The 25,689-nt window shown below is 46.5% G+C and overlaps 1 protein-coding gene across 1 annotated transcript in view; it reads left to right on the top strand.

The window, feature by feature from the left end:
* The window catches only part of MBTPS2 (membrane bound transcription factor peptidase, site 2), a 65,502-nt gene that overhangs the window by 10,152 nt on the left and 29,661 nt on the right, over nucleotides 1-25,689 (top strand). The window contains exons 4-6 of the mRNA XM_044283958.1: nucleotides 698-801; nucleotides 10,406-10,533; nucleotides 15,486-15,604. Of these exons, the coding sequence (XP_044139893.1) occupies nucleotides 698-801; nucleotides 10,406-10,533; nucleotides 15,486-15,604 (351 nt within the window). The remainder of the gene's footprint in view (nucleotides 1-697; nucleotides 802-10,405; nucleotides 10,534-15,485; nucleotides 15,605-25,689) is intronic.

The raw sequence follows: 25,689 nt of genomic DNA, 5'->3' as shown, positions 1-25,689 counted from the left end.
TGGACGCAGCCTTTTATTTTTATAGTCGCATTTAGGCCCCATTCACACGTCCGCAATTCTGTTCCGCATTTTGCGGAATGGAATTGCGGACCCATTCATTTCTATGGGGCCGCACCATGTGCTGCCCGGATCCGGAATTGCGCATCCGCACTTCCAGGTCCGCCATTCCGTTCCCGAAAAAAATAGAACATGTCCTATTCTTGTCCGCAATTGCGGGCAAGAATAGGCATTTTCTATTAAGTGCCGGCGATGTGTGGTCCGCAAGATGCGGAACGCACATTGCAGGTGTCCGTGTTTTGCGTATCCGCAAAACACTTACGGACGTGTGAATGGACCCTTATGTTGCTTTATTTCGGGAAGTCACGTGAGCTACAAGAGGTGTCTGCTATAGCCCTCTCCCGAGGTGACTACTCTTTGGCTTCACTTTTTGCCACTAGTGTCTGAACATTTTCTTCTTCTCCAGTCGGGGAGGATGCCCACGTTTCCTAAAGCGAGCAGCTTTTGTATGGGCCATGTATGTTCTTGTACAGACACTTTCCCTTCCCCAATACTGAGAGAAGCATGTAACATATAATAAGGCTCCTCCACGAGTGCAGCCTATGGCCGCCCATCTGTCCGTGCAGCTGCCAGTGTACTGGATCCGTTGGCGTGTCTGGAGATCATGTTTTCTATTTTGTCTCTATGCCGACTTGAACAGGTGCCCGGTGTAAACCTGCCCATCAGCCAGCTGACATACTTCTTCTCGGCGATCCTGATCAGTGGTGTCATACATGAGGTTGGGCACGGAGTGGCAGCCGTCAGGTAATCTGATCTTCTTTATACGTCTGGCAGAGTTGAAGCTGCATTTTGTATTCACATGAATATTTAAAAGGCATAAACTGGACATCAGCGTAGAAAGGATGAAACCTTGACAGCGCACCTGGCGGGTTGTGTAGGAGATGTCTCTTCAAGAACCTGTAATTGACCTTCATGGTCGACACTGCTTTAATATGCCACTTGTCTTACGAGGAAATGGAGACTCCAGGGAAAAGCTGAGTGTCCCGTTGCAAGTATATCCAGAAGGAGCGTGGAATCACGTAGTGGCTAAACGTGACAGAATTCTGGTACACATGTTTAAAGGGGACCTGTCCCCTCCTGATGTCTGTTGCATTCCCCATGTACTAACAATTCTGAAGCATGTTTTCTTATGACTCTATATTGTGCCATCCCTTTATTATTTCGGCTAGGAGTTATGAATTAATTACTAGCATCCTGCAGTAAAGGTACAGATGGGTGTTACCAGTTGGGGTGGGTGTCCCTGCACAGTCTTGCAGCACTGATTTAATAATGTCAGACTGTGCAGGGACACACCGCCAACTGGTAATACCCATCTGGACCTTTAGTGCAAACTTCTAGTTATTCATTCATGACCTCTTGCAGGAATACAATGGGAACGGCACATCAAGAGAGCCATAGGATAGATGCTGGAGAATAGTTATTACAAGAATAATGCAAGTAGTTGCTAAAGGGGACAGGTCCCCTAAAAGACCGGGCCTATTTTAATTTTTGATTTTTCCTACCCACATTCCAAGAGCCATAAAAAATTTAAATTGTCCATTCATATAGACATATGAGGGCTTATTTTTTGTGGGACAAGATGTACTTGATTTACCATGTTTTATATTGAAAACCGGGGGGAAAAATCATATGTGGGGTAAAACTGAAAAAAACTATTCTGCCAAGGTGTTTTAGGTTTTGATATTGTGCAGTTCACTGTGCTCCAAACTAGACATGACGTTCCTATTCTGTGGGTCAAGACGATTACGTTAATACCAAATTTCTATACTTTTTATTTTTGTTTTTTATTGCTTTAAATTTTTTTTAAAACATTTGAAAAAAATCCAAATTTTCTTTGCATCACCATTTTCTGACAGCCATAACTTTTTTATATTTCGGTCTGCAAGGCTGTATGACGGCTTGTTTTTTGCGGGACAAACTGTAGTTTTTATTGATACCATTTTAGGGGTATGAACAACGTTTTGATCACTGTTATACAATATTATATATTTTTTGGGTGGGGAAGGGGCAACTAAAAAGGGGTGGATCGTCTGTTTTTATATATTTTTCCCGTTACGGCGTTTATCGCACAGGAAAAATATTTGTATTTATTTTAATAGTTCAGACTTTTTCCAACGTGGCGACACCTGTTATGTTAACTTTTTTTTTTATTGTTTATTTTTATATGTAAAATTGTGATTGCATTTTTTATATTGTAACATTTTTTTTCTCGTGCGTGGCATTGGGGGACACAGCACCATGGGTATATGCCCAGCTGCCACTAGGAGGCTGACACTAGAAACAAAAAAGTGTTGGCTCCACCCAGGTGGGCTATACCCCTCTGCTAGAGCCAGAATAACTCAGTCTAGTTCTAGTGTCCGTAGGAGGCAGACATGACCTGCTAGCAGGTCTTTCTGCTAATTTTATTTTATTTTTATTTTTTTCCTTTTTTTCTCTACAGGTAGCAGGGGTGGCTCCATCGTGTTCCACCTTAGTTGCCCCCCTGCGGGCGCGTACTCGGGTACCTTGCAGCCACCCAGTCCCCAACGTGACCTGCTTCTGCAGTGGATTCCGGCGGACCCACGGCTTCCGTGTTGAGTCCGCCGAGGGGGTGGTCATGCTGCGCCTGAATTAATCGGAGGGTGAGTATGAGCTTACTCCCCCCCCTCCCTCCCTCCCCTCCCTCCCTGTATAGCCTGGGCCTTCCTTTACTCTCCTCGGGAGAAGCATCCTTCTGGAGCTTTTTTAATGGGGTCTGCTCCTTTAAGACGGCCGTTTTCGGCTTTCCCCCTCTCCCTACCTCAGGTGACTGTGTCCCCTCCTCTGCCTGTCCGCGGCGCTGACATTTGCTTTCTCCAGCGCTGGCGGGCAGGGGTGCCGCGCTCTCTCTCGTCCGGCAGCGCTTGGATATTACTAGAGGCCCCGGCTTTTGCTCTGCCTAGGCCGCGGTCACGTGGGCGGGCTCCGTCTCCGCCTCCTGGGCTTCCTCTCTTGCTCCCTCCCCTTGTGGGCGTCCCTCTGGGAGGTTCCTTTTTTCCGCCCAATCCAGCGCCAGCGCGGGCTGCTGGGGGGGCGTTTCTTCTTCCGAACGGCTTCTCAGTGCCTCTGATCTGAGCGGTGTTCGCGTGCGTCGCCATCTTCTCTCTGCGCCCGGATCCTCCTGCGATCGGTTCCTGGGACACAGCACCATTGGTCGTGGTAGGCAGCCTCTGGCTGACTTCTTCTTTCCAGGTTCCACCATCCGCCATCATGTCTTCCTCTGGTCAGGCCCCCACTCCCCCCGCCGCCATTTCCACTCATTACGCCTGCTCTGTGTGTAATAGGAAGTTCCCATGCGGCCAACCTACGTCCCTCTGTGTGCAGTGCCTCGCCCCCGGGCCCGCCCAGTCCGCTCCTGCGGCCCCTACCTTGTCGGTTCTCCCGGAATGGGCTGCTACCCTGTCCCAGGCCATAGGTAGCCTTGCTAGCCTCTCCCAATCCCTGGCGCAGTCTCTGGACAGTCTCCCTGCCCAGATTGCGGCTGCCTCTGGCAGGGCCTCTACCGCTGGTGATGCGCCTGGCGACAGTTCCCACCATCGCTCCGGCACTCGGTCCCGCAAGCGACCACGTACGGTCTCGGCTGGGTCCCACTCCTCCTCAGTTACCCCGGATCGCTCTCCGGTTAGGTCTGAGTCCGGTGAGATTTCTTCTTCAGCCGCTTCCGCCGCTCCTGGGGACTCCTCCGCTTCAGATTCTGAATCTGAGCGGTGTTCGGCGATGTCGGCAGCCGTGCAGGATCTCATCAGGGCCGTTCGGGACGCACTCCATGTACAGGACGTTCCCTCGTCCTCCTCCCTGGAGGCAGTGTCCTTCCGCCGCTCTAAGCGGTCCACGGTGGTTTTCCCCAATCACGAGGATCTGGACGCGCTCCTTGCCAAGGAGTGGCGTCACCCTGACCGGCGCCTTCATCTCACCAAGGCTTCTGATGTCCCTTATCCCTTCTCAGAGGATTCGGTCAATCTCTGGACGATTCCCCCTCTGGTGGATCCTCAGGTCGCTCGTCTGGCGAAAGCTACTACGCTTCCCCTGGCTGATGCGGCTTCCTTGTCGGATCCCGCTGATAAACGGGTCGACTCCTTGGCCAAGTCCGTTTTCATCGCAGCGGGCGCCGCCATCCGCCCTGCGTTTGCCGCCTCTTGGGTCGCCAAGGCATGCGCTATTTGGGCAAAGCAACTTCTCCGTGCCTTACCTGCTGACTCTGACCAGGGGGACTTGGCAGTGCTTGCCTCCCAGATCTATCAGGCTTCCAAGTTTCTTTGTGACGCCTCTATGGAATCGGCTCGCCGCTCTGGGCGTGCGGCCGCCAACTCTGTGGCTATCCGCCGCACCATCTGGCTTCGTTCCTGGGCGGCGGACTCCGCCTCCAAGAAGGCTCTTATCTCTCTTCCCTTTCTCGGTGGAAAGCTTTTTGGGAAACGCTTGGAGGAGCTCATCTCCGAGGCCACTGGAGGTAAGAGTTCTCTTCTTCCTCAGAATCAGCCTCGCCGCCGTCGTTTCCCCGGGTCGTCCTCCCGGACGCAGTCCTTTCGGTCCTTTCGGGCCCCTCCTGCCCGATCTGACAAGAAGCCTTCCAGGCCTTCCTTTAAGTCCAGGCCCTCTTGGCACGCCAAGCCCAAGCCCGCTCGTCCCCAGTCCACTAAGCCTCCTTCCGCATGACTCGATCCCCGCCATGGTGGGAGGGCGCCTGCTCGTCTTTCGGGATGTTTGGCGGGCAAACGTAGAAGACGCTTGGGTTCTCGAGGTGGTCTCTTCTGGGTACAGAATCGAATTCGCCGACCTTCCGCCCAGTCGTTTCTTCTTGACGTCCCCCCCCATGTCTCCCGCCCGAGCAGACAGGTTTTTTCAGGCCATTCATTCCCTGCGTGCTCTGGGGGTCATCGTTCCGGTTCCAGAGTCAGAACGTTTTCGGGGCTTCTACTCGAACCTATTCACCGTCCCCAAAAAGGACGGCTCACTCCGTCCTATCCTGGATCTAAAGGCGCTCAATCACTTTGTCCGGGTCCGTCATTTCCGCATGGAGTCCCTCCGGTCCGTGATCGCCTCTCTGGAGTTGGGCGAGTTCCTGTCGTCTATCGACATTCAGGATGCCTATCTCCACGTTCCCATCGCCCTCTCCCACCAAAGGTTCCTTCGCTTCGCGGTGGGTTCTCTTCATTTCCAATTTGTAGCCCTTCCCTTCGGTCTGGCTTCCGCACCGAGGGTTTTCACCAAGGTGTTAGCTCCCCTCGTGGCTCTTCTTCGTGCCAGAGGGGTCGCCTTGGTGCCTTACCTGGACGACCTTCTGATTCGGGCCCCGTCTCCCGAGGACAATCTGTCCAGCCTGAGCATCACCCTCTCGGCTCTTGCTCAGTTCGGGTGGCTTGTCAACCACTCCAAGTCCTCCCTTATCCCACGCCAGAGGATGCTCTTTCTGGGCATGCTCTTCGACACTCGCCTCGGGCGGGTGTTCCTTCCCCCAGAGAAGATTTCTTCTCTTCAGGCGGGGGTGCATTTTCTCCGCAGGCCGTCCTCTCTGACCATCAGGACGTGTATGCGCGTCCTGGGGAGGATGGTGGCCTCATTCGAAGCCATTCCTTATTCCCAATTCCACTCTCGGGACCTTCAGATGTTCATCTTATCCAGGTGGGACAAGTCCCCGGAGGGTCTCGATCGCCTTGTTCGTCTCCCCCCTCAGATTCGCCTGGATCTCTCCTGGTGGTTGCTTCCTCGGACGGTGTCCCTGGGCCGGTCCTTCCTCCCTCCCAGTTGGCGGGTGATCACGACCGATGCCAGCCTCTCGGGATGGGGAGCGGTGTTCGAGTCCCTCACGGTTCAGGGTCTGTGGTCTGTTCAGGAATCCTCCCTGCAGATCAATGTTCTCGAACTCAGGGCAATTTTCTTAGCGCTGTCGCACTGGACTTCTCGTCTGCGCGGCCTCCCGATCCGGATTCAAACGGACAATTCCACCGCCGTGGCTTATCTGAATCATCAGGGGGGCACCAGGAGCGTGATGGCCCTGCGAGAGGCCTCTCAGATCCTGCGATGGGCGGAGGACCACGTTCCCGTTCTCTCCGCCGTCCACATTCCCGGGGTCGACAATTGGGCGGCAGACTTTCTCAGTCGTCAGCTCGTCGACCCGGGCGAATGGTCTCTCCACCCGGAGGTGTTTCATCAACTGTGTCTCCGGTGGGGAGCTCCGGACGTGGATCTCTTCGCGTCTCGCCTGAATCACAGACTTCCGCGCTATGTTGCGCGGTCCAGGGATCCACAAGCTCTAGCGGTCGATGCCCTAGTTCTGCCTTGGTCTCAGTTCGACCTTCTGTATCTCTTTCCGCCCATCCCTCTTCTGCCTTGAGTGCTCAAGCGTCTCAAGGCAGCCCGGGTGCCGGCGATTCTGGTGGCTCCGGATTGGCCCCGCAGGGCGTGGTACGCAGATCTCGTGTTCCTGCTCGCCGACGTTCCATGGCGTCTTCCCCTGCGCCGCGATCTCCTTTCGCAGGGCCCTCTGTTCCACCCGAATTTACCGCAGCTTCGTTTGACGGCGTGGCTGTTGAGACCGCGGTCCTGAAGGCCCATGGTCTCTCGGACTCTGTCATTCAGACGATGCTTCGCGCTCGGAAGCCCCAGTCGGCCCGTATTTACTATCGGACCTGGAGGGCGTATTTTGCTTGGTGCGAGTCCGCACGTTTTCGTCCCCTCCTTTTTTCGGTCCCTAATATTCTGGCCTTCCTTCAGGCTGGCTTTGATAAGGGGCTTCGCCTGGCTTCTCTCAGGGGGCAGATTTCTGCCCTTTCGGTCCTTTTTCAACGTTCTGTGGCCGCGCGGGCTCAGGTTAAGACTTTTCTGCAGGGTGTCGCTCGCCGAGCCCCTCCTTTTCGCCTTCCGGTGGAGCCGTGGGACCTGAATCTTGTCCTCGATGCTCTTCAGTCCTCTCCTTTTGAGCCCTTGGCAGACATCTCTCTGTCGTTTGTGTCATTTAAGGTTGCCTTCCTTGTGGCTATCACCTCTATCCGTCGGGTTTCCGAACTGGCGGCGCTTTCCTGCCGGTCGCCTTTCCTGGTGTTCCATCAGGACAAGGTCGTTTTGCGTCCCGTTCCTTCCTTTCTCCCTAAGGTTGTCACCCCGTTTCACATCAATGAGGAGATTATCCTTCCTTCCTTCTGCCCTAATCCTTCTCACCCTCGGGAGAAGTCTCTCCATTGCCTGGATGTTTTTCGGGCCCTCCGCTGGTACCTTCGCCTCACGGAACCCTTCCGTCGTTCGGATTCTCTTTTCCTGGTTCCGGCGGGTCCTCGTAAAGGTTTGCCTGCCTCCAAGGCCACCATCTCTCGCTGGGTTCGGTCGGCTGTCAAGGAGGCCTACGCCGCGAAGGGCCATGCTCCCCCTTCCAGGTTGACCGCTCATTCGACTAGGGCAGTCGGGGCTTCCTGGGCGGTGCGTCATCAGGCTTCGGCTGCCCAGCTTTGCCGGGCCGCCACCTGGGCGTCAGTTCACACTTGTTCTAAATTTTACCACATTCATTCCCTGGCTTCTGCTGATGCCAGCCTGGGGCGTAAGGTTCTGCAGGCAGCGGTGCTTTAGGTTGCCGTCTTGGCATTCTTCTTCCCTCCCTCAGGGACTGCTTTGGGACGTCCCATGGTGCTGTGTCCCCCAATGCCACGCACGAGAAAAATGGATTTTTTGTACTCACCGTAAAATCCTTTTCTCGTAGTAGGCATTGGGGGACACAGATCCCACCCTTTCCTTGGAGCATTTATTCTTGTTCGTGGTTCCGGCGTTTGCTTGTGGTTGTCGGGTTCCCCAGTTCAAGACTTGTTGGCACTCCGTTTCTTTTTGGTTCAGGTGTGGCGTTCCTACTGCTTTTTGTACTGACTGAGTTATTCTGGCTCTAGCAGAGGGGTATAGCCCACCTGGGTGGAGCCAACACTTTTTTGTTTCTAGTGTCAGCCTCCTAGTGGCAGCTGGGCATATACCCATGGTGCTGTGTCCCCCAATGCCTACTACGAGAAAAGGATTTTACGGTGAGTACAAAAAATCCATTTTTTTTATTGTTCACAACTTTACAGGCAGCTTACCATGACAGGCCTGGGAACCTTCAGTAGGGCGAAGGCTGTCATGGTAACTGATCAGAACTCTGCGATTTCACTGCAGCCCCCTTTAACCTCCCAGATGCCGCCATCATAATTGACTGCAGCATCTGAGGGTTTAAACGACTGGTTTCAATGTCATTGCCAATCCCGGCATTGTGGTTGTATAATACAGTAGGCTAAATGTTAATTACCTTACGGTACAAACTTACACTGGCGCTGGTCGGTAGAAATATAACAAATCGAGTGGAGTGGCTAGATGAATGTTCCGGGTTCCCGTTCCTGTGTGTAGGGAAGTGTAAGGAAAAGTAAATCTTCACTGCTCACCTACCAGCATTCACACTGCTCCGGCCGGTAGCTATGTGGTGCGAGGGAGCAGACTACAGATTCGGCGTCCAGGATTTTCTGTGCGTGTGACGTCACCGTGAAGTGCTACTGGTGCTCCCAGAGATGAACTTTGATCTCTGGGAGCACCAGTAGCACTTCGCGGTGACGTCACACGCACAGAAAATCCTGGACGCCGAATCTGTAGTCTGCTCCCTCGCACCACAAGGCTACCGGCCGGAGCAGTGTGAATGCTGGTAGGTGAGCAGTGAAGATTTACTTTTCCTTACACTTCCCTACACACAGGAACGGGAACCCGGAACATTCATCTAGCCACTCCACTCGATTTGTTATATTTCTACCGACCAGCGCCAGTGTAAGTTTGTACCGTAAGGTAATTAACATTTAACCAATTTTGTATCCTGGGCGGCAGCAGCAAAGCCCATTAATCACACTGTGCAGCGGACCTACAATTGGAGGTTGGTGGATTTCTTGTATGGGAGCGCAGGAGTGTTCTTGATTTTCTTTATAATACAGTAGGCACCCGCTCCGTACAAGCCCTTGCACATAATGCTGTAGATGTACAGCATTGTAAGGGGTTAAAGACACTTTTTTTTTTAAAGAGGCTCTGTCACCAGGATCAACCCTATCAAACCAGACATACTGGCTGGTAGGGCTTATCATGCTGATTTAAAACTATACCTTTCTTTTATCTGTATGTTAAACGATACAGAGAAATCAGTTTTTATTCATATGCAAATGAGCCATTTAAGCATTTAGAGGCGTGGCTGAATATTCTGAGCACTGCTCTGTACCACCCCCTGTGCTCTGAACCCCCCCCTCCCCTTGATTTACATGTGTATTATACATACGATGTACTATAGCTTCACCACACTGTGATCTTCTCAGAAAGCTGATATACATATTACTGCTGTATTCACAGGCAGAGTATTTGATTATAAAGACACTGGTAATGTGTGTGTCAGCTTATAAGTGTAGAAAAAACATGTACTGTATTTTTATTTTGTAGTAATGCTATAGCTTAGAGGTTAAGCAGCTAGTTTTGTATTTGAAGATCCCAGGTTTGAATCTTAGTAGAGACTTTGAAGTTTTTTTTTTCTTCAGATATTTTTACTTCCATATTTATCCCATAAGAAAAGTCTATGTCCTTATTATATTGCGAATAATGTTTTTTAGAAAGCTAATAAATATTACATTTTTTTTCATATTTATGTATTGTGTCTATAAATAAAGCAGCAACAGGTTTTAGAAAAAAGAAAAACATTATTCTCAATATAGTAAGGCTATATACATATATATATATATTATACATCTCCTGGGACTTGAACCTGGGATGTCTATATTCAAGGCGGATCACTATACCACTAAGCTATAGCATTACCACATAGAGATGCATGGTTTTCTATGCTTATAAACTCGCACACAGCACAGGTGTCTTCATCATACATTGTGCCTGTGAATAAAGCAGTTCTATGTAGATTTGCAGTGTGGTGAAGCTATAGTACATAGTGTGTATAATACACATTTATACAGTAGATATGTATAACCCAGGACACAGCTCTGCCCTCAGCCTGGTGTGTAGCCCTGTCAGTCAAGGGGAGGGGGGCGTGTGCAGAGCACAGGGGGCGTTACATAGCAGTGCTCAGAATATTCAGCCCTGTCTGAGAGTGCTCGAATTGCTCATTAGCATATGCATAAAACACAGATTTCTCTGCAGCCTTTTAACGTACAGACAAAAGAAAGGTATGATTTTAATCAGCATGATGAGCTCTACCCGCCAGTATTTCTGGTTTAATAGGGTTTATTTGTATATTAATATGGCTCCTTAGGATTACTCAGGAGTAGTTCCAAGATGAATCGGACTATTTTATGTATGACATATTCCTGTCACTGTATTAATGCCACTTCTGTATCCACAGAGAAACGGTGCGATTTAATGGATTTGGCATGTTCATATTTGTGTTGTACCCCGGGGCGTTTGTTGATCTTTTCACTACTCACCTCCAGCTGGTTTCACCCATTCAGCAGTTGCGGATATTTTGTGCAGGTAGGTGACCTTCATCTGTTTTCATAAGGGATGATGCTATGTGCTTTTCTTGGGAGTGAGGACGTGGAATTTCTATTTGGAGGGGACATATTTCACATTCGTGCCCTCTCAATACCAACATATTCTAACAGCCCAGCAAGTTTCCGAGATGAAAATAAATTCCTTCACCCAGTCACAACAGATTGTGTTTTTTTTTTTTGTTTTTTTTTATTTTTTTTAAAAATAATTTGGTATGTGAAGTATTTGCCCTTTTAATACGCCATTTGCTTTCATATTGAAGGGTTATCAGGGAAGGATACACATGCTGGAATGGCAGATATTGTAAGTGAGACTTCTGTAATGGAAACCATATCTCCTCTGCCTTCAGGAACAATGACAAAAAGTAACGTTCCAGGCAGATCGAGATGTCTCGTTATGAACAGTTTGTAAGTTGTAGGGTTAGTGTAACCTTTTTTGTTTTTACCATTGAATGTCCAGAGCGGCAGGTTAACTTATTTCTATAGGGCTGAAAGAAGCAGGTTTACCTTGATCTGTTTAAGGCCTAATTCACACTTCAGTTATTTGATCAGTTATGAGCCAAAACCAGGTTTGGGTCAAAAAGTGCAGATCTTTCCCGTATACCTTATCTCGGAGTAGGCTTCACTACTGGTTTTCGCTCACAATAACTGATGGAAATAACTGAAGTGTGAACTGGGCCTAATCTGTGCAGTACAGAAGTCACATGATTAATCTAAAAAATAACATCATATAGTACACGACAGTCTCTTCCTAACAAACTTAGAACCAGCCCAGAGATCTCCCCATTCTTTGCTCCAGTTAGGCTAATAGATTTATTTCAAGCTGGCAGCTTAGGGGGCGTGCGTTTTCTCAGGGGGAGTGTCCTATCTACTGCAGGTGGTGGCAGTTTAAAGGGTCCATTCACACGTCCATTATAACACTCCGTTTCCTCGGAACGTTTTTTCGGATCCATTATTTTCAATTGCCTCTGCAAAAATGCGGACACCAATCATAGTGCTGTCCGAATGACGGAATCCGTTCCGTTTTCCTATTTTCGAGTATGCGGATCCTAAAAAAAAAATTAAGCTTTCTGTTGGCAGTTCTCTCCTAGAGAGAAAGGGGAGAAAACTAGGTAGAAGACTGTCAGTCATCAGCAGGAGAGCAGGAATTCATGAATAACCAGGAATCTTCTCAGGTGGCCGGGACTCTTTTCCAGGCCCAGTCTGCAATGATTGTGATGTTGGTTCTCGGCAACCACTTACTTTTAACTTATAAATGACAGACCGCTGAAATAAACTCACCTGTCTCTACTTTATTCTGCCATTAGTATTGGCAGCATAAAGTTGATGACAGGTTCCCTTTAAGGATGGAACTGAGCATGTGCTTCCATCTCCGTAAGCAGGGCAGAGTAATTAGAAAAAGCAAACAGCAGGTGGTGCTATACAGCTCTCCATGTGTTTCCGCAGCAGTGGCCTGAAGATGTGGACATTTCCCTCCACTTTTTGCTAATCCCCTCCCAGGGAGCTGATCATTCCTGTTCCCTGTCACTACAGTTAGATCTTTTTAGTGGCAGCTTGATATACAGCGCTGTCTTCCATTAAAGAGGACCTGTCACCTCTCATGACATGTCTATTTCCGTAAATACTTGTATTCTCCATCATATAGCAGTTATGGAGTATCTTTTTTTATAAAGCCCTGTGTTGTGCCGTTCCGCTGTTATTCCTCCTTGAAATGTCTGAACAAATTGACAGCTGTTTGCTGCCAGTTAGAGGTATGTTCAGAAATATTGTATGAACTTATTCTGCTCCTGCAAGTGCCCAATGAAGTGCTCTCAGCCCCTCCCTTCTGCTCCGAGTGACAGCTTTAGTGTTCTCCTGGTTGGATGCTATGGCTGTCACAGCAGAGAGGTGGGGCTGTGACAGTGAAGCTCTGCCTCTTGGGCACTTGAGACAGCAGAATGTAGCAGAATACAACTTCATATGCTTACTACTCTTAAAAATAAAGGCTCCACGAAAGGCACGTTTACACTGCTTTCCCCCAGCCGCTACCTAGCGCTGTAAGCAGTTTAGCATGATCAAAACTGCTGATACCACCGTATAACAGTAGCTATAGAACTCCATTGTGTGAGAGTGGGCCAGAATCTCTGCCGCACATTTCAGGGTCTTTGCAGAATCTGTGCCACTCTGCTTTGGGAGCTTTGTGAATAAATTACTAGCTAGTAAAATCTTGCATGACATAAAAATTCCTATTTTATTTTAGCAATGCACAGTCTTGGCCACTAGATGGCAAACAAACTCTGTACTGTATATACTAATTTTGAAAGTGTATGGAAGCTTCTGCCAGGTTATAGTGATAATAAAACGTTCACTCATTCAGATCACATCAGTTAGGGGCCTGTTTCAGCAAATGATTTATAAAAGTTTTTTTTTTACTATCCATAAAATAAAAGTATAAAAAAAACACGAAAAAGTTTTATAGTCATCTTTATATATTCATTATAGTGTGTGTGTGTGTGTGTGTATATATACAGTACTGACTAAAAGTTTGGACACACCTTCTCATTCAAAGAGTTTTCTTTATTTTCATGACTATGAAAATTGTAGATTCACACTGAAGGCATCAAAACTATGAATTAACACATGTGGAATTATATACATAGCAAAAAAGTGTGAAACAACTGAAAATATGTCATAGTCTAGGTTCTTTAAAGTAGCCACCTTTTGCTTTGATTACTGCTTTGCACACTCTTGGCATTCTCTTGATGAGCTTCAAGAGGTAGTCACCTGAAATGGTTTTCACTTCACAGGTGTGCCCTGTCAGGTTTAATAAGTGGGATTTCTTGCCTTATAAATGGGGTTGGGACCATCAGTTGCGTTGTGGAGAAGTCAGGTGGATACACAGCTGATAGTCCTACTGAATAGACTGTTAGAATTTGTATTATGGCAAGAAAAAAGCAGCTAAGTAAAGAAAAACGAGTGGCCATCATTACTTTAAGAAACGAAGGTCAGTCAGTCCGAAAAATTGGGAAAATTTTGAAAGTGTCCCCAAGTGCAGTCACAAAAACCATCAAGCGCTACAAAGAAACTGGCTCACATGCGGACCGCCCCAGGAAAGGAAGACCCAGAGTCACCTCTGCTGCGGAGTATAAGTTCATCCTAGTCACCAGCCTCAGAAATCGCAGGTTAACAGCAGCTCAGATTAGAGACCAGGTCAATGCCACATAGAGTTCTAGCAGCAGACGCATCTCTAGAACAACTGTTAAGAGGAGACTGTGTGAATCAGGCCTTCATGGTAGAATATCTGCTAGGAAACCACTGCTAAGGACAGGCAACAAGCAGAAGAGACTTGTTTGGGCTAAAGAACACAAGGAATGGACATTAGACCAGTGGAAATCTGTGCTTTGGTCTGATGAGTCCAAATTTAAGATCTTTGGTTCCAACCACCGTGTCTTTGTGCGACGCAGAAAAGTTGAACGGATGGACTCTACATGCCTGGTTCCCACCGTGAAGCATGGAGGAGGAGGTGTGATGGTGTGGGGGTGCTTTGCTGGTGACACTGTTGGGGATTTATTCAAAATTGAAGGCATACTGAACCAGCATGGCTACCACAGCATCTTGCAGCGGCTTGCTATTACATCCGGTTTGCGTTTAGTTGGACCATCATTTATTTTTCAACAGGACAATGACCCCAAACACACCTCCAGGCTGTGTAAGGGCTATTTGACCATGAAGGAGAGTGATGGGGTGCTGCACCAGATGACCTGGCCTCCACAGTCACCGGACCTGAACCCAATCGAGATGGTTTGGGGTGAGCTGGACCTCAGAGTGAAAGCAAAGGGGCCAACAAGTGCTAAGCATCTCTGGGAGCTCCTTCAAGACTGTTGGAAGACCATTTCAGGTGACTACCTCTTGAAGCTCATCAAGAGAATGCCAAGAGTGTGCAAAGCAGTAATCAAAGCATAAGGTGGCTACTTTGAAGAACCTAGAATATGACATATTTTCAGTTGTTTCACACTTTTTTGTTATGTATATAATTCCACATGTGTTAATTCATAGTTTTGAATCTACAATTTTCATAGTCATGAAAATAAAGAAAACTCTTTGAATGAGAAGGTGTGTCCAAACTTTTGGTCTGTACTGTGTGTATGTATGTATGTATATATATATATATATATATATATATATATATATATATGTATAGTGCACGAAGGTACAAGGAATCATTGTGGATGATAGGTACTTGTCACCGAGGTTCCTGGCCTCAGTGGAGTAAGAGCCGTTTTTTATATGTCAGCAGCAGTTGCTGTTTGACACCTTGATACTTAGTATGGCTATAATAGCTGATCCGGGGCGGCTCTTACTGGGAGTAGTCAAAGTGCTGGGTGGGAGCCATGTTCCAGGCCGGGTTTTGCCAGGCATAAAAACCAGCCAGCACTGCCAGGTGGAGAGGATTACCTCCGTCTGACAGTGGAGCTCAGGAGGTGTGTGTGCTGGGATCTGAGCGCTGTGTTGGGATCCACGGCTTGAGCCAGGCTGGAGGGCTCAGACCCCTGTGAGGGCGAACAGGCCGCCTAATGCCTGCATGTGGACTTGACAAGGCGGAACTTCCAACAGGGTGTGAAGTAACACCCAGGAGAAAAGGTGACTGTTCTGTATATGAACTTTTCATGTGTGTGAACGATCACCAAGCAACTTGCTTTATTGTTTTGCTTTCACGTGTGAATAAACACTGATGTTTTGAACCAAGAACTTGTACTTTGCCTCTGTGCTGCACCCGCTAATCCTAACTACCGGAGCGAATCCCCACTAATATATAATATTTTTTTATTCCCATTATTTTATATACTCATTGGGTTGATTTCTTGTGAATGTGTATAAACGTTTTTTTTTTTTCCATGCAGAAAATACAATTTCTTGTCATCATTATTTCATTGCTTGCTGTTTCATCTGTTGTAGGAGTCTGGCACAATTTTATCCTCGGCCTCCTGGGCATCTTGATATTGTTTCCTCTCCCTGCAATTCTTTATCCATTTTATTACACGGGTGTCGGGGCCCTGGTGACAGAAGTTGTAGAGGTAAGTGCTTGTCAATATACTTTATACCAAGTGCATAATAGATTGTTATGCTGCCGTCGGGGCCCAGAGCCATTGGTTAGTAGAGCTTTATCACCCATAATACAAAAATGGCAGCTGGAATTGAATGGATTCTATGGGTAGGCTTACATTTACATTTATACAATTTTTTATATTTAAAGGGGTTTTCCCACAAATAATATTCTACATTTTTCAAACCAGTCCCTGGATCTGAATACTTTTGTAATTGCATGTATTAAAAAATTTAGTATAGCTTTTGAGTTATTCAGTAAAATCTATCAGTATAGCGCCACCTGCTGTTTGCTCTTTTTTTAATTTCTCTGTCCTGCTCACTGTGATGGAAGCACATGCTCAGCTCCATCCTTCAACTGCCAGTAGATGCATCAGACAGGACATGCCCCCTAAACTGGCATCTTGAAACGAGCATTGAATGGGGAGCTCTCTGGATGCATGTGAGGGACAGGGCTGGTTCTAGCTTTGAGGTTGTCATGTGCTATATGATGTCTGATTCTCATTTTTACATGAATCATTGGATAACCCCTTCTAAAGTGGTTTTCCCACTAATGATCTTTATGATGTGTATCTGATTACAATCGGTGAGAGGTAAAACAAAGATCTTCACCGATCCAGCGAATAGTCACCCGTTCTGAGGAGATAGTTGACCTTCATTGTAGTGTATGGAGATAGTCGTGCACTGACATGACTGATCCCGTGTACCCTATGGATGATAGTGGACAGGAGCTGGGTATGTGTGGCCGGCTCTCCCCCTGCCCAGGCACTGAACATGGCATATCTAAGCTGTGTGCCATAAGTATACATAGTAGGAAAGCCCCTTGTGTTTATGTCACTCTACTCTCTTGTGTGTTTTAGTGTGTAGGCCGCATGAGTAGTGTGTTGGGCAAACCCGCTGATTTTGGCAGGACTGGCTAACCATGTAATATGTATGGTGGCCTCCCGACTCTCTAACAGCAGATATCAGAGGAGATCAGGATCAGACAAGCCGCAGTCGGAGGCATATGGCAGAGGCTTGCTTCGATCTCCTTATTGAGCACACGTGCAGTCTCGGCCAAGCGTGCATGTGTACAGTATGTGAGAAGATGGTGAGCGTTAGCCCGGTATTGTGTATGGCCAGGTGCACATCATTTATTGTACATTTAGAATACACATATACAAGTTTGATATAGAAGAACATTTGATGTATGCACTGGCCCACGGGATAGTGTAATATCTTTGTTCCATAAAGTCACAACTTTTATTTTAACCACAAATCTGATTTATACGGCTTAATCCTCATTCACACTTCCGTGGTCAAATCGGTGAGCAGGTGGTCAGTGATGCATCTGTGAAGCTCTCCATGACGGATCCGTATTGGGTCAGTGTGTCCGTTTTTTGCTGTCCATGTTGCATCTGTGTTGCACTGACACTGAACAGCTGAAAAATAATTTTCAAAGAATGTCTTCTTAATAATCTGTGAAACACGGATGGCATCCGTGGTTTTTCACGGACCCAGAGACTATAATGGGTGTGATGGATCTGTGAACACGGGTATGGAAAAAATGCTGCAAAGTAAGAATAAAAAATGTTACTAGTTTATTTTTTATCAATTAACAAAATGCAAAGTGAATGAACCAAAGAGAAATTAAATCAAATCAATATTTCATGTGACCACCCTTTTCCTTCAAAACGGCATCAGTTCTGCTAGGTGGACTTCACACAGTTTTTGAAGGAACTCGGCAGTGAGATTGTTCCAAACATGTTAGAGAAGTAACCACAGATCTATGTATGTAGGCTTGCTCAGATCCTTCTGTCTCCTCATGTAATCTCAGAAAGAGTCGATGATGGTGAGATCAGGGCTCTGTGGGGGCCACATCATCACTTCCACAACTCCTTGTTCGTCCAGTGACATTGGCTGTATGTTTGGGGTTGTTGTGCTGCTGCCGAAACATGCATTAATGCGTCAGAATAGTTTTGGACTTTTGAAGACGCCCACGCAAATATAGGGGGAGATTTATCAAAACTGGTGCTAAGGAAAGTGACTTAGTTGTCCATAGCAACCAATCAGATTCCACCTCTCATTTTTCTCCATTCCTTTGGAAGATGAAAGGTTCAATATGATTGGTTGCAAGGGCAGCTACATTAGTCAGCCTTTGCATCTGTTTTTATAAATCTGCCCTATAATCTCCATCCAGACTTGGTCCGTGAATCCAGAAACCCAGTGCGGGGAGGAAATCGTATTCACCACTGAGCTACTATGCTCACCTCACATCTCTTACATATCATTTACTGCGTCTGGGGTTTGGAGGTATTTTACATTACACTTACTTAAAGGGGTTGTCTCAGTAAGCTAACTTATCCCCCTCTCCACAGGATACAAAGTAAAGGGGGTCATTTATCAAACTGGTGTAAAGTAGAACTGGCTTAGTTGCCCATAGCAACCCATCAGATTCCACCTTTCATTTTCCAAAGGCGCTGTCCAAAATGAAAGGTGGAATCTGGTGGCTATGGGCAACTAAGCCAGTTCTACTTTACACCAGTTTGATAAAGTGTCTGATCGGCGGGGGTCCAACCCCTGGTGCATCCGCCGATTGCTAGAATGGGGGCCAGTAGCGATGTAGAGGCTGTCACAAACGTGTGCTGCTTTCAGCTCTATGGGACTGCCTGAGATAGAAAGGTGCTTGTACTTGGCTATCTCCGGCGGACACCCATGCGTGTCTTCCACTCTAGTCAATGTGGAGCATGGGCCGTCATTCTCATGTTTGGCGGGGGCTCCAGCGATCAGACCTCTGCCGATCAGATAGAGGATAAACTTAGTGGGACAGTCCCTTCAAAGGCTTATTCCCATCTCAGAATTGGCCTTCACTTCTACCCTGATTTCCCTTTGACAAGCTTAAATATAATGTTATTCAATGAATTTCCGGCAAAACCTCAACCGTTTCATTTGTTCATGTATCTGAAGGATTGAGACATTGTAGATGTTGGGAATCAAAGTTATTTCTTGGCTACAAACTTCTTGCTTCTATTGAGTTTCTTTCAATGAAAGTGAGTTATCCTTTAAAGTGGATCTGTGGTAACTAATATACTCCCAGATATGTATTGATTAAGCATCCAAAATGCCATTAGTTCTTAATATATCTGTGCGCGATTTCTGCAGATCTGACACTGCTGGACCCGTACAGTCTAGATAGTTGTTGAAAATGAATGAAGTGTCAGAATGTGAGCCCAGAAGTAATTATTTTTCGCTTAAGCTGGTACTTTCTGGAAACTTGCCTCAGGTCTGTGCTGTATACGAGACGCACACTTATAGTTACCCTTATCACTCACGCTCCCACGTTGGAGCTTCACTCATGGGTTGTCTCATTATGAACAATGGGGGCATATCGCTAGGATACGCCCCCATTGTCTTATAGGTGCGGGTCCCACCTCTGGGACTCACACCTATATCGAGAACGGAGCCCCGCAAGGTGGTGGCTGGAGGACTCTGGTCCAGCCACCACCAAGCCGGCTCCCCATAGAAGTGAATGGGAGCGTACCGCGCATGCGCGGCCCCTGCTCCCATTCATTTCTATGGGGCCGACAGAAATAGCCGAGCCAGTGCTCGGCTGTTTTCGCCGGCCCCATAGAAAATGAATGGAGGGCGGCTGCGCATGCGCAGTGCACCCTCCTTCACTTGCGGAGCTCTGTTCTCGATATTGGTGTGGGTCCCGCACCTATAAGACAACGGAGGCATATCCTAGCGATATGCCCCCATTGTCCATGATGAGACAATCCCTTTAAGGGCTGTGGGCACCTTTTTTGGAGGATATTTTTCTTTTTATCTTATTCTTGGTATTTTAGCCTAAAAAAATTATTTCTGTAATTGTTTTTTTATTGATAATTCTGATTATGGCTCTTTTTATTTATTTTAGTTCCGCAGCATACATGTATGCCAATATATGACAGGCTGCAGAATGGCAGTCACTGTGAAATCCTTCAGCTTAGTTCTCTAATGGCTCAGTCCCTTGCGACTATGTACTGGAATATATGCAGATTCAGAATTTTTTATGAAAACCAATTACAAAATCCCCCAGTGGTGCTTTTAATTAAATGAAGTGTAGACAAAACACTGTTGGGGTCATTTATTAAGACGCCATTGTTAATAACAGGCGTAGAAAATGATAAATGAGATGAGCCTGATGGCCCTTCCACGCCACGCCCCCTCTTTAAATCTGGCGTTAGCGAGGAAAAGTCACAGGTTGCGCCGCAATCTGTGCCAGAAGTACACCTAATATAGTTGTATTTCTGGATAATAAATGACCCCCTCTATTGATTATTTATATATATATATATATATATATATATATATATATATATATATATAAAGCAAAAAACGGAACAGCACCTCCTGAGACTAATCGCAGGTGCAGGCTACCCGGCAATAATACAGCAAACAAATAAAGTAGCAGCACACCACTAAATGCACTAAGACTGAGTATACAGGTGAATATGTGAACAGGGTCAAATACATGACTCCAATATTATTATTATTATTATTATTATTATTTACTGCAAATGCAGTAAAGAAGCTATTAGTGCATATTATTGATCAAAAATATGTCGGGCCCACCTACCAGGCGACAAGGTTGCTTCTTATCAGGTGGGACCTACTCTAACATGGAGGGTCCAGCTCCATTTTCACTCTGATTTAAAAACACCAAGACCTGCGATTAGTCTCAGGAGGTGCTGTTCCGTTTTTTGCTTATATGTATATTATAGAGGACCAGACATCCTCTTTGGAACTTAGCACTCCTCGCCCATCCCCCAGCCCTTGGTGTTTTTAAATCAGAGTGAAAATGGAGCTGGACCCTCCATGTTAGAGTAGGTCCCACCTGATAAGAAGCAACCTTGTCGCCTGGTAGGTGGGCCCGTCATATTTCTGATCAATAATATGCGCTAAAAGCTTCTTTACTGCATTTGCAGTAAATAATAATAATAATAATAATGATATTGGCGTCATGTATTTGACCCTGTTCACATATTCACCTGTATACTCAGTCTTAGTGCATTTAGTGGTGTGCTGCTACTTTATTTGTTTGCTATATAGATGAAAAACGGACAGCACTCCAAGTAAAAGTATTATACGGGGTAAGCTGCTACATCCCTGGACCTAGCACCCACATTGTTTTCTTCCAGTGCCGCCATTTGTTTTCTATACATATATATATATATATATATATATAAACTCCGCGGCACATCCAAGTCGTGAAAAAGTAAAAGAAATTTTAATCACCAAACATGCTATATATATATATATATATATATATATATATATATATATATATACTGCCTGTCCAAAAAAAAAATCACACACTTATATTTCGTTGGACAGCCTTTAGCCTTTTCCAGCACTTCCCAAAGATTCTCAATGGGGTTAAGGTCTGGACTCTGTGGTGGCCAGTCCATGTGTGAAAATGATGTCTCATGCTCCCTGAACCACTCTTTCACAATTTGAGCCCGATGAATCCTGGCATTGTCATCTTGGAATATGCCTGTGCCACCAGGGAAGAAAAAATCCATCGATGGAATACCCTGGTCATTCAGTATGTTCAGGTAGTCAGCTGACCTCAATTCTTGGAGCACATACTGTTGCTGAACCTGGACCTGACCAACTGCAGCAACCCCAGATCACAGCACTGCCCCCACAGGCTTGTACAGTAGGCACTAGGCATGATGGGTGCATCACTGCATCTGCCTCTCTTCTTACCCTGATGTGCCCATCACTCTGGAACAGGGTAAATCTTGACTCATCAGACCACATGATTCTTCCTCTGCTCCAGAGTCCAATCTTTATGCTCCCTAGCAAATTGAAGCCTTTTTTTCTGGTTTGCCTCACTGATTAGTGGTTTTCTTACGGCTACACAGCTGTTCAGTCCCAATCTCTTGAGTTCCCTTTGCATTGTGCGTGTGGAAATGCTCTTACTTTCACTATTAAACATAGCCCTGAGTTCTACTGTTGTTTTTCTTCGATTTGATTTCACCAAACGTTTAAGTGATCGCCGATCACGATCATTCAGGTTTTCCCGCCACATTTCTTCCTCGATTACGATGGGTCCCCACTATCCTTCCAGTTTTTAATAATGCGTTGGACAGCTCTTAACCCAATTTTAGTAGTTTCTGCAATTTCCTTAAATGTTTTTTTTCTGCTTGATGCATGCCAATGATTTGACCCTTCTCAAACAGACTAACATCTTTTCCACGACCACGAGATGACATGGTTGTTCAAGAAATGAGAAGCAACTTATTGCACCAGTTGGGGTTAAATAACTTATAGCCAGCTAAAAGATAATCGCCCATGCAGTAATTATCCAATAGGAGGCTCATAACTATTTGCTTAGTTAAATCCAGGTGGCGATTTTTTTTTTTGGGACAGGCAGTGTATATATACACACACCTATGACAATATCATTTTGATCTTGAGCAAGTAATGATTACGTGTAATAGTACAATGCAGTGATACCAGTGACCTGGTTGTGTAGGACAGGAGTATGGTTGTGTCAGGCATTGGATTGAAGTCTGTTTTGTTTAGTAAGGACATAAGAATAAGACCAAAGTGCAGATTTATTGTTTCTCAAAATAAGGGAGTCTGTAAGTAGTTTTGACTCAAGCAGAACTGCTGACCGCAGTAGGTGCTGGGTAGAGTAGCATAAACATACCTTTTTGTGGAACTTTTATTATCAGGAAAATGTAAAGTGAACTGGTGAATGTAAAATCCTCCAGTGTACATACCTACCAAGGCCACGTCTCATAGTCAGCATGCTCTATCTCCTCAGATAACCTCGAGTTCCTCCACAATGGAATATAGGGACACCAACTGCCCTCAGCCCACCTTGTTTCCATAAGCTTGGACTAAAAGGCCCAGACTGCCACTGTAGCTGCCATCTTAGAAGGACAACCCCTACCTTTCCTATATATCAAGTTAGTAAGAGCATTATAAGGACTGAGAATTGATCTTCATATGAAGCTCTTAAAGGGCATCTGTCGGCAGATTTGTACCTATGAAACTGGCTGTCCTGTTACTTGTGTTCCTGGCAGCTGAAGGCATCTTTGTTGGTCCCATGTTCATATGTGCCCGCATTACTGAGAAAAAAGAGGTTTTGATATATGCAAATGAACTTCTAGGAGCAACGGGGGCGTGGTCATTACACCTAGAGGCTCTGCTCTCTTTGTATCTGCCGCTCTCACTCCACTTTGATTGACAGTGCCAGGCACTGTAAACATGATTATGCCTGGCCCTGTTACTCAAAGTGTAGAGGGCATGGCAGTTGCAGAGAGCAGAGCCTCTGGGTGTAATGGTAACGCCCCTGTTGCTCCTAGAGGTTTATTTGCATATATGAAAACTTCATTTTTCTCAGCAATGCGGGCACATATGTACATGAGACTTAACACAGAGGCCTTCAGCTGCCAAGCGCACATGTAACGGGTTAGCCAGTTTCATAGGTACAGATCTGCTGACAGATGCCCTTTAACGTAGGTCTATTAATTCTTGGGGACTGATTAGATATTTATGCCCTATTAAATGGATTTTCCATAAATCTTGCTCATCAGAATAACTTTTTACTTAGGGCTCATGCACACGGCCGTTGCCCGGCCATGCCCGTATTGTGGCCCACAAACAGCGGTTCCGCAATACATGGGCACAGGCCCTGTACACCCTGCATCACGGATGCGGACCCATTCACTTTAATGGGTCTGCAATCCAGCAGGTCGGCGTGCTTTCCTGGGGTTTCCGTGCATGCACTACTTTTTAGCAGTGCGTACCGTCGGATGCGGATTGCGTACGCCATTCAAGTGAATGGGTCCGTGATCCACATGCGGCAGCCCTACGGTTGGTGCCTGTGCACGAGCCTTTAGGGGTGCGAAATGATGGGTAAGATGTATTGTTGTGCCATTTATCAATACCAGTATAAAACCCAGCTAAACCAAATAATAAAGTGTGCTCACGACATCTGCACAAGGCATGCCCTCTTCCAAATTAAGCTATAGTCAACTGATGACCGACACGTGAAGTAGGGAAAAAGTACATTACCGGATTACACTACCGCAGTGGATTTTCCATCCAAGAACTCATTATGTTTTCATGATGTAAAAACCCTCATTAATGTTTTATATTGTATTTTGAATGGCGCCCGGTGACACTGACCCTGGTAAAATACAGTATAAAGGGTATGATCAGGTTGCCTGCACCGTCACATGGGTCTCTGACATGGTCTTTCAGTGCTGAATAAAGACCTGTTTTACTTCAATGATCCTTTGACTAATAAAACCGCTCATCCATAATCCCTTCCAGAGCCAGGCACTCCGCTGCCCCCCCTCAGGCACTGCCCATTATTTCTGTATCTCCTGCATTAACCCCTGGTTTCATAGCATACTTTATCCTTTATGCCGTGGATGTACTCAGCAGGTCCCTGTTATAAGGTCTTCACACAACTGTGTGCATGTGGTCTACAGCTCGTAGATGGTGGTACCACAGTGAAGTGCCTCAGCTGATGATTTAGTTGGTGAACAGTTCTCCACTCAGTTATTTATTACTTTACTTTACTATTATTAAAGTGGTTTTCCCGTGACAAGCATTCATCACCTGTTCAGACGTTTTGTGTGAGTCCCATGGACTTTCAATGGACAGGCAGGATGGAAGTTTGACCCCCGACTCCTTTCAGATGCCTCTGGAATAGGAGGCTCGGAACGCCATTTCTGTTAAGTGGTGAGCGGCCCAGCCATAAACCATTTCCCGTGAATAGCTGATAAATGCCTGTCATGGCTTAACCCCTTTTAAAGAGGTTTTTCCACCAGAGACTTTTTATAGCATATGTTAGGATCTCAGTGGCTTTTCTTTAACATGGTTGATTCATTAGGCCCTCTTGCAGACGAGCGTTTGTCACGCTGTGAGTCCGCAGCGCAGCTCCCGGCCTGACCTCCCAGCACTGACTGGGTCACATAGCATTATATTGATTTATGATGACATAATGCAGCCAGTGTTATCCAATACATTCCAGAACTGTAAGGGTTACATAGCATCATAAATCAATATAATGCTATGTGACCCCCGTCAGTGCTGGGAGGTCAGACCAGGAGCTGCGCTGCGGACTCGCAGCGTGACAAACGCTCGTCTGCAAGGGGCCTTACAGTCCAGGCCGGCTTCTTCTATGTGAAAGCAAACTCCTCAGCTGCTTCATTTTGAGCAGCCGGTGGAGATCCCAGCAGATGGACCTTAATGCCAGTTTCAGACCAGCGACTTGTTTGCGGGAAAGACGTTCCTCATGGGAGCGTGATTTCCCAGACTGGACACTTCTCCTGTGACAGGACCGCACAGCATTATAATGACTTATAATGCTGTGTGTCTCTGCCCCACCTCCGCTGTAATGATTTGTACTGACGGCATTATGTCAGTACAGTCCCTTACAGATGATGTCCAGCAGGCGCACACAGCATTATAAATCGCGCTCCCAAACGTTTCCCACAAACAACTCGCTCATCTGAAACTGGCCTAAGGGTATCGGTACACGATGCGGATTACGTGCAGTTTTTCTGGGCATATTGTCATGCAGAAAAACTGCAGCGCAGCGTAATACAATATCACCAAAGTGAATGAGATTTGACAAACCTCATGTACACATTGAACATTTTAGGGGTCATTTATGATCAGAAATCCGCCTCTATTAGACGCAGCTTGAGGTGCAAAGGTTATTTACGCTGCAATCTGCGACTTTTCCACGCCAGGTCTAAAAAAGTGGGCGTGGCGTGGATGGGGAAGGGGTTAGGTCGGCAACCTGTCTCATCATTTTCTATGCCTGTTTTAGGCATAGAAAATTGTCCAATAGGAAGCTGGCTTAAATTTAGACCAGCGGTGGATACGCCGAAGTTATGTAGAGGCCGGCACCTCTTCATAACTTCGGCGGATCCAGCGCAGGGGCTTATTAAGACCGGCGTCTAAAACGGTGAGCCGTGTGGATTTTAAAATCCATACTATGTCAGTTGTTTGTGTAATCCCACACATAGAGGTACATCTACGAAGACAGTTTTTTTCATGGGTC

Source organism: Bufo gargarizans, chromosome 3 (genome assembly GCF_014858855.1).
Source record: "Bufo gargarizans isolate SCDJY-AF-19 chromosome 3, ASM1485885v1, whole genome shotgun sequence".
In the NCBI taxonomy this organism is placed as follows: Eukaryota; Metazoa; Chordata; class Amphibia; order Anura; family Bufonidae; genus Bufo; species Bufo gargarizans.
The sequence above is the reverse complement of the archived record's forward strand: the minus strand, read 5'-3'. Positions and strand labels throughout refer to the sequence as shown.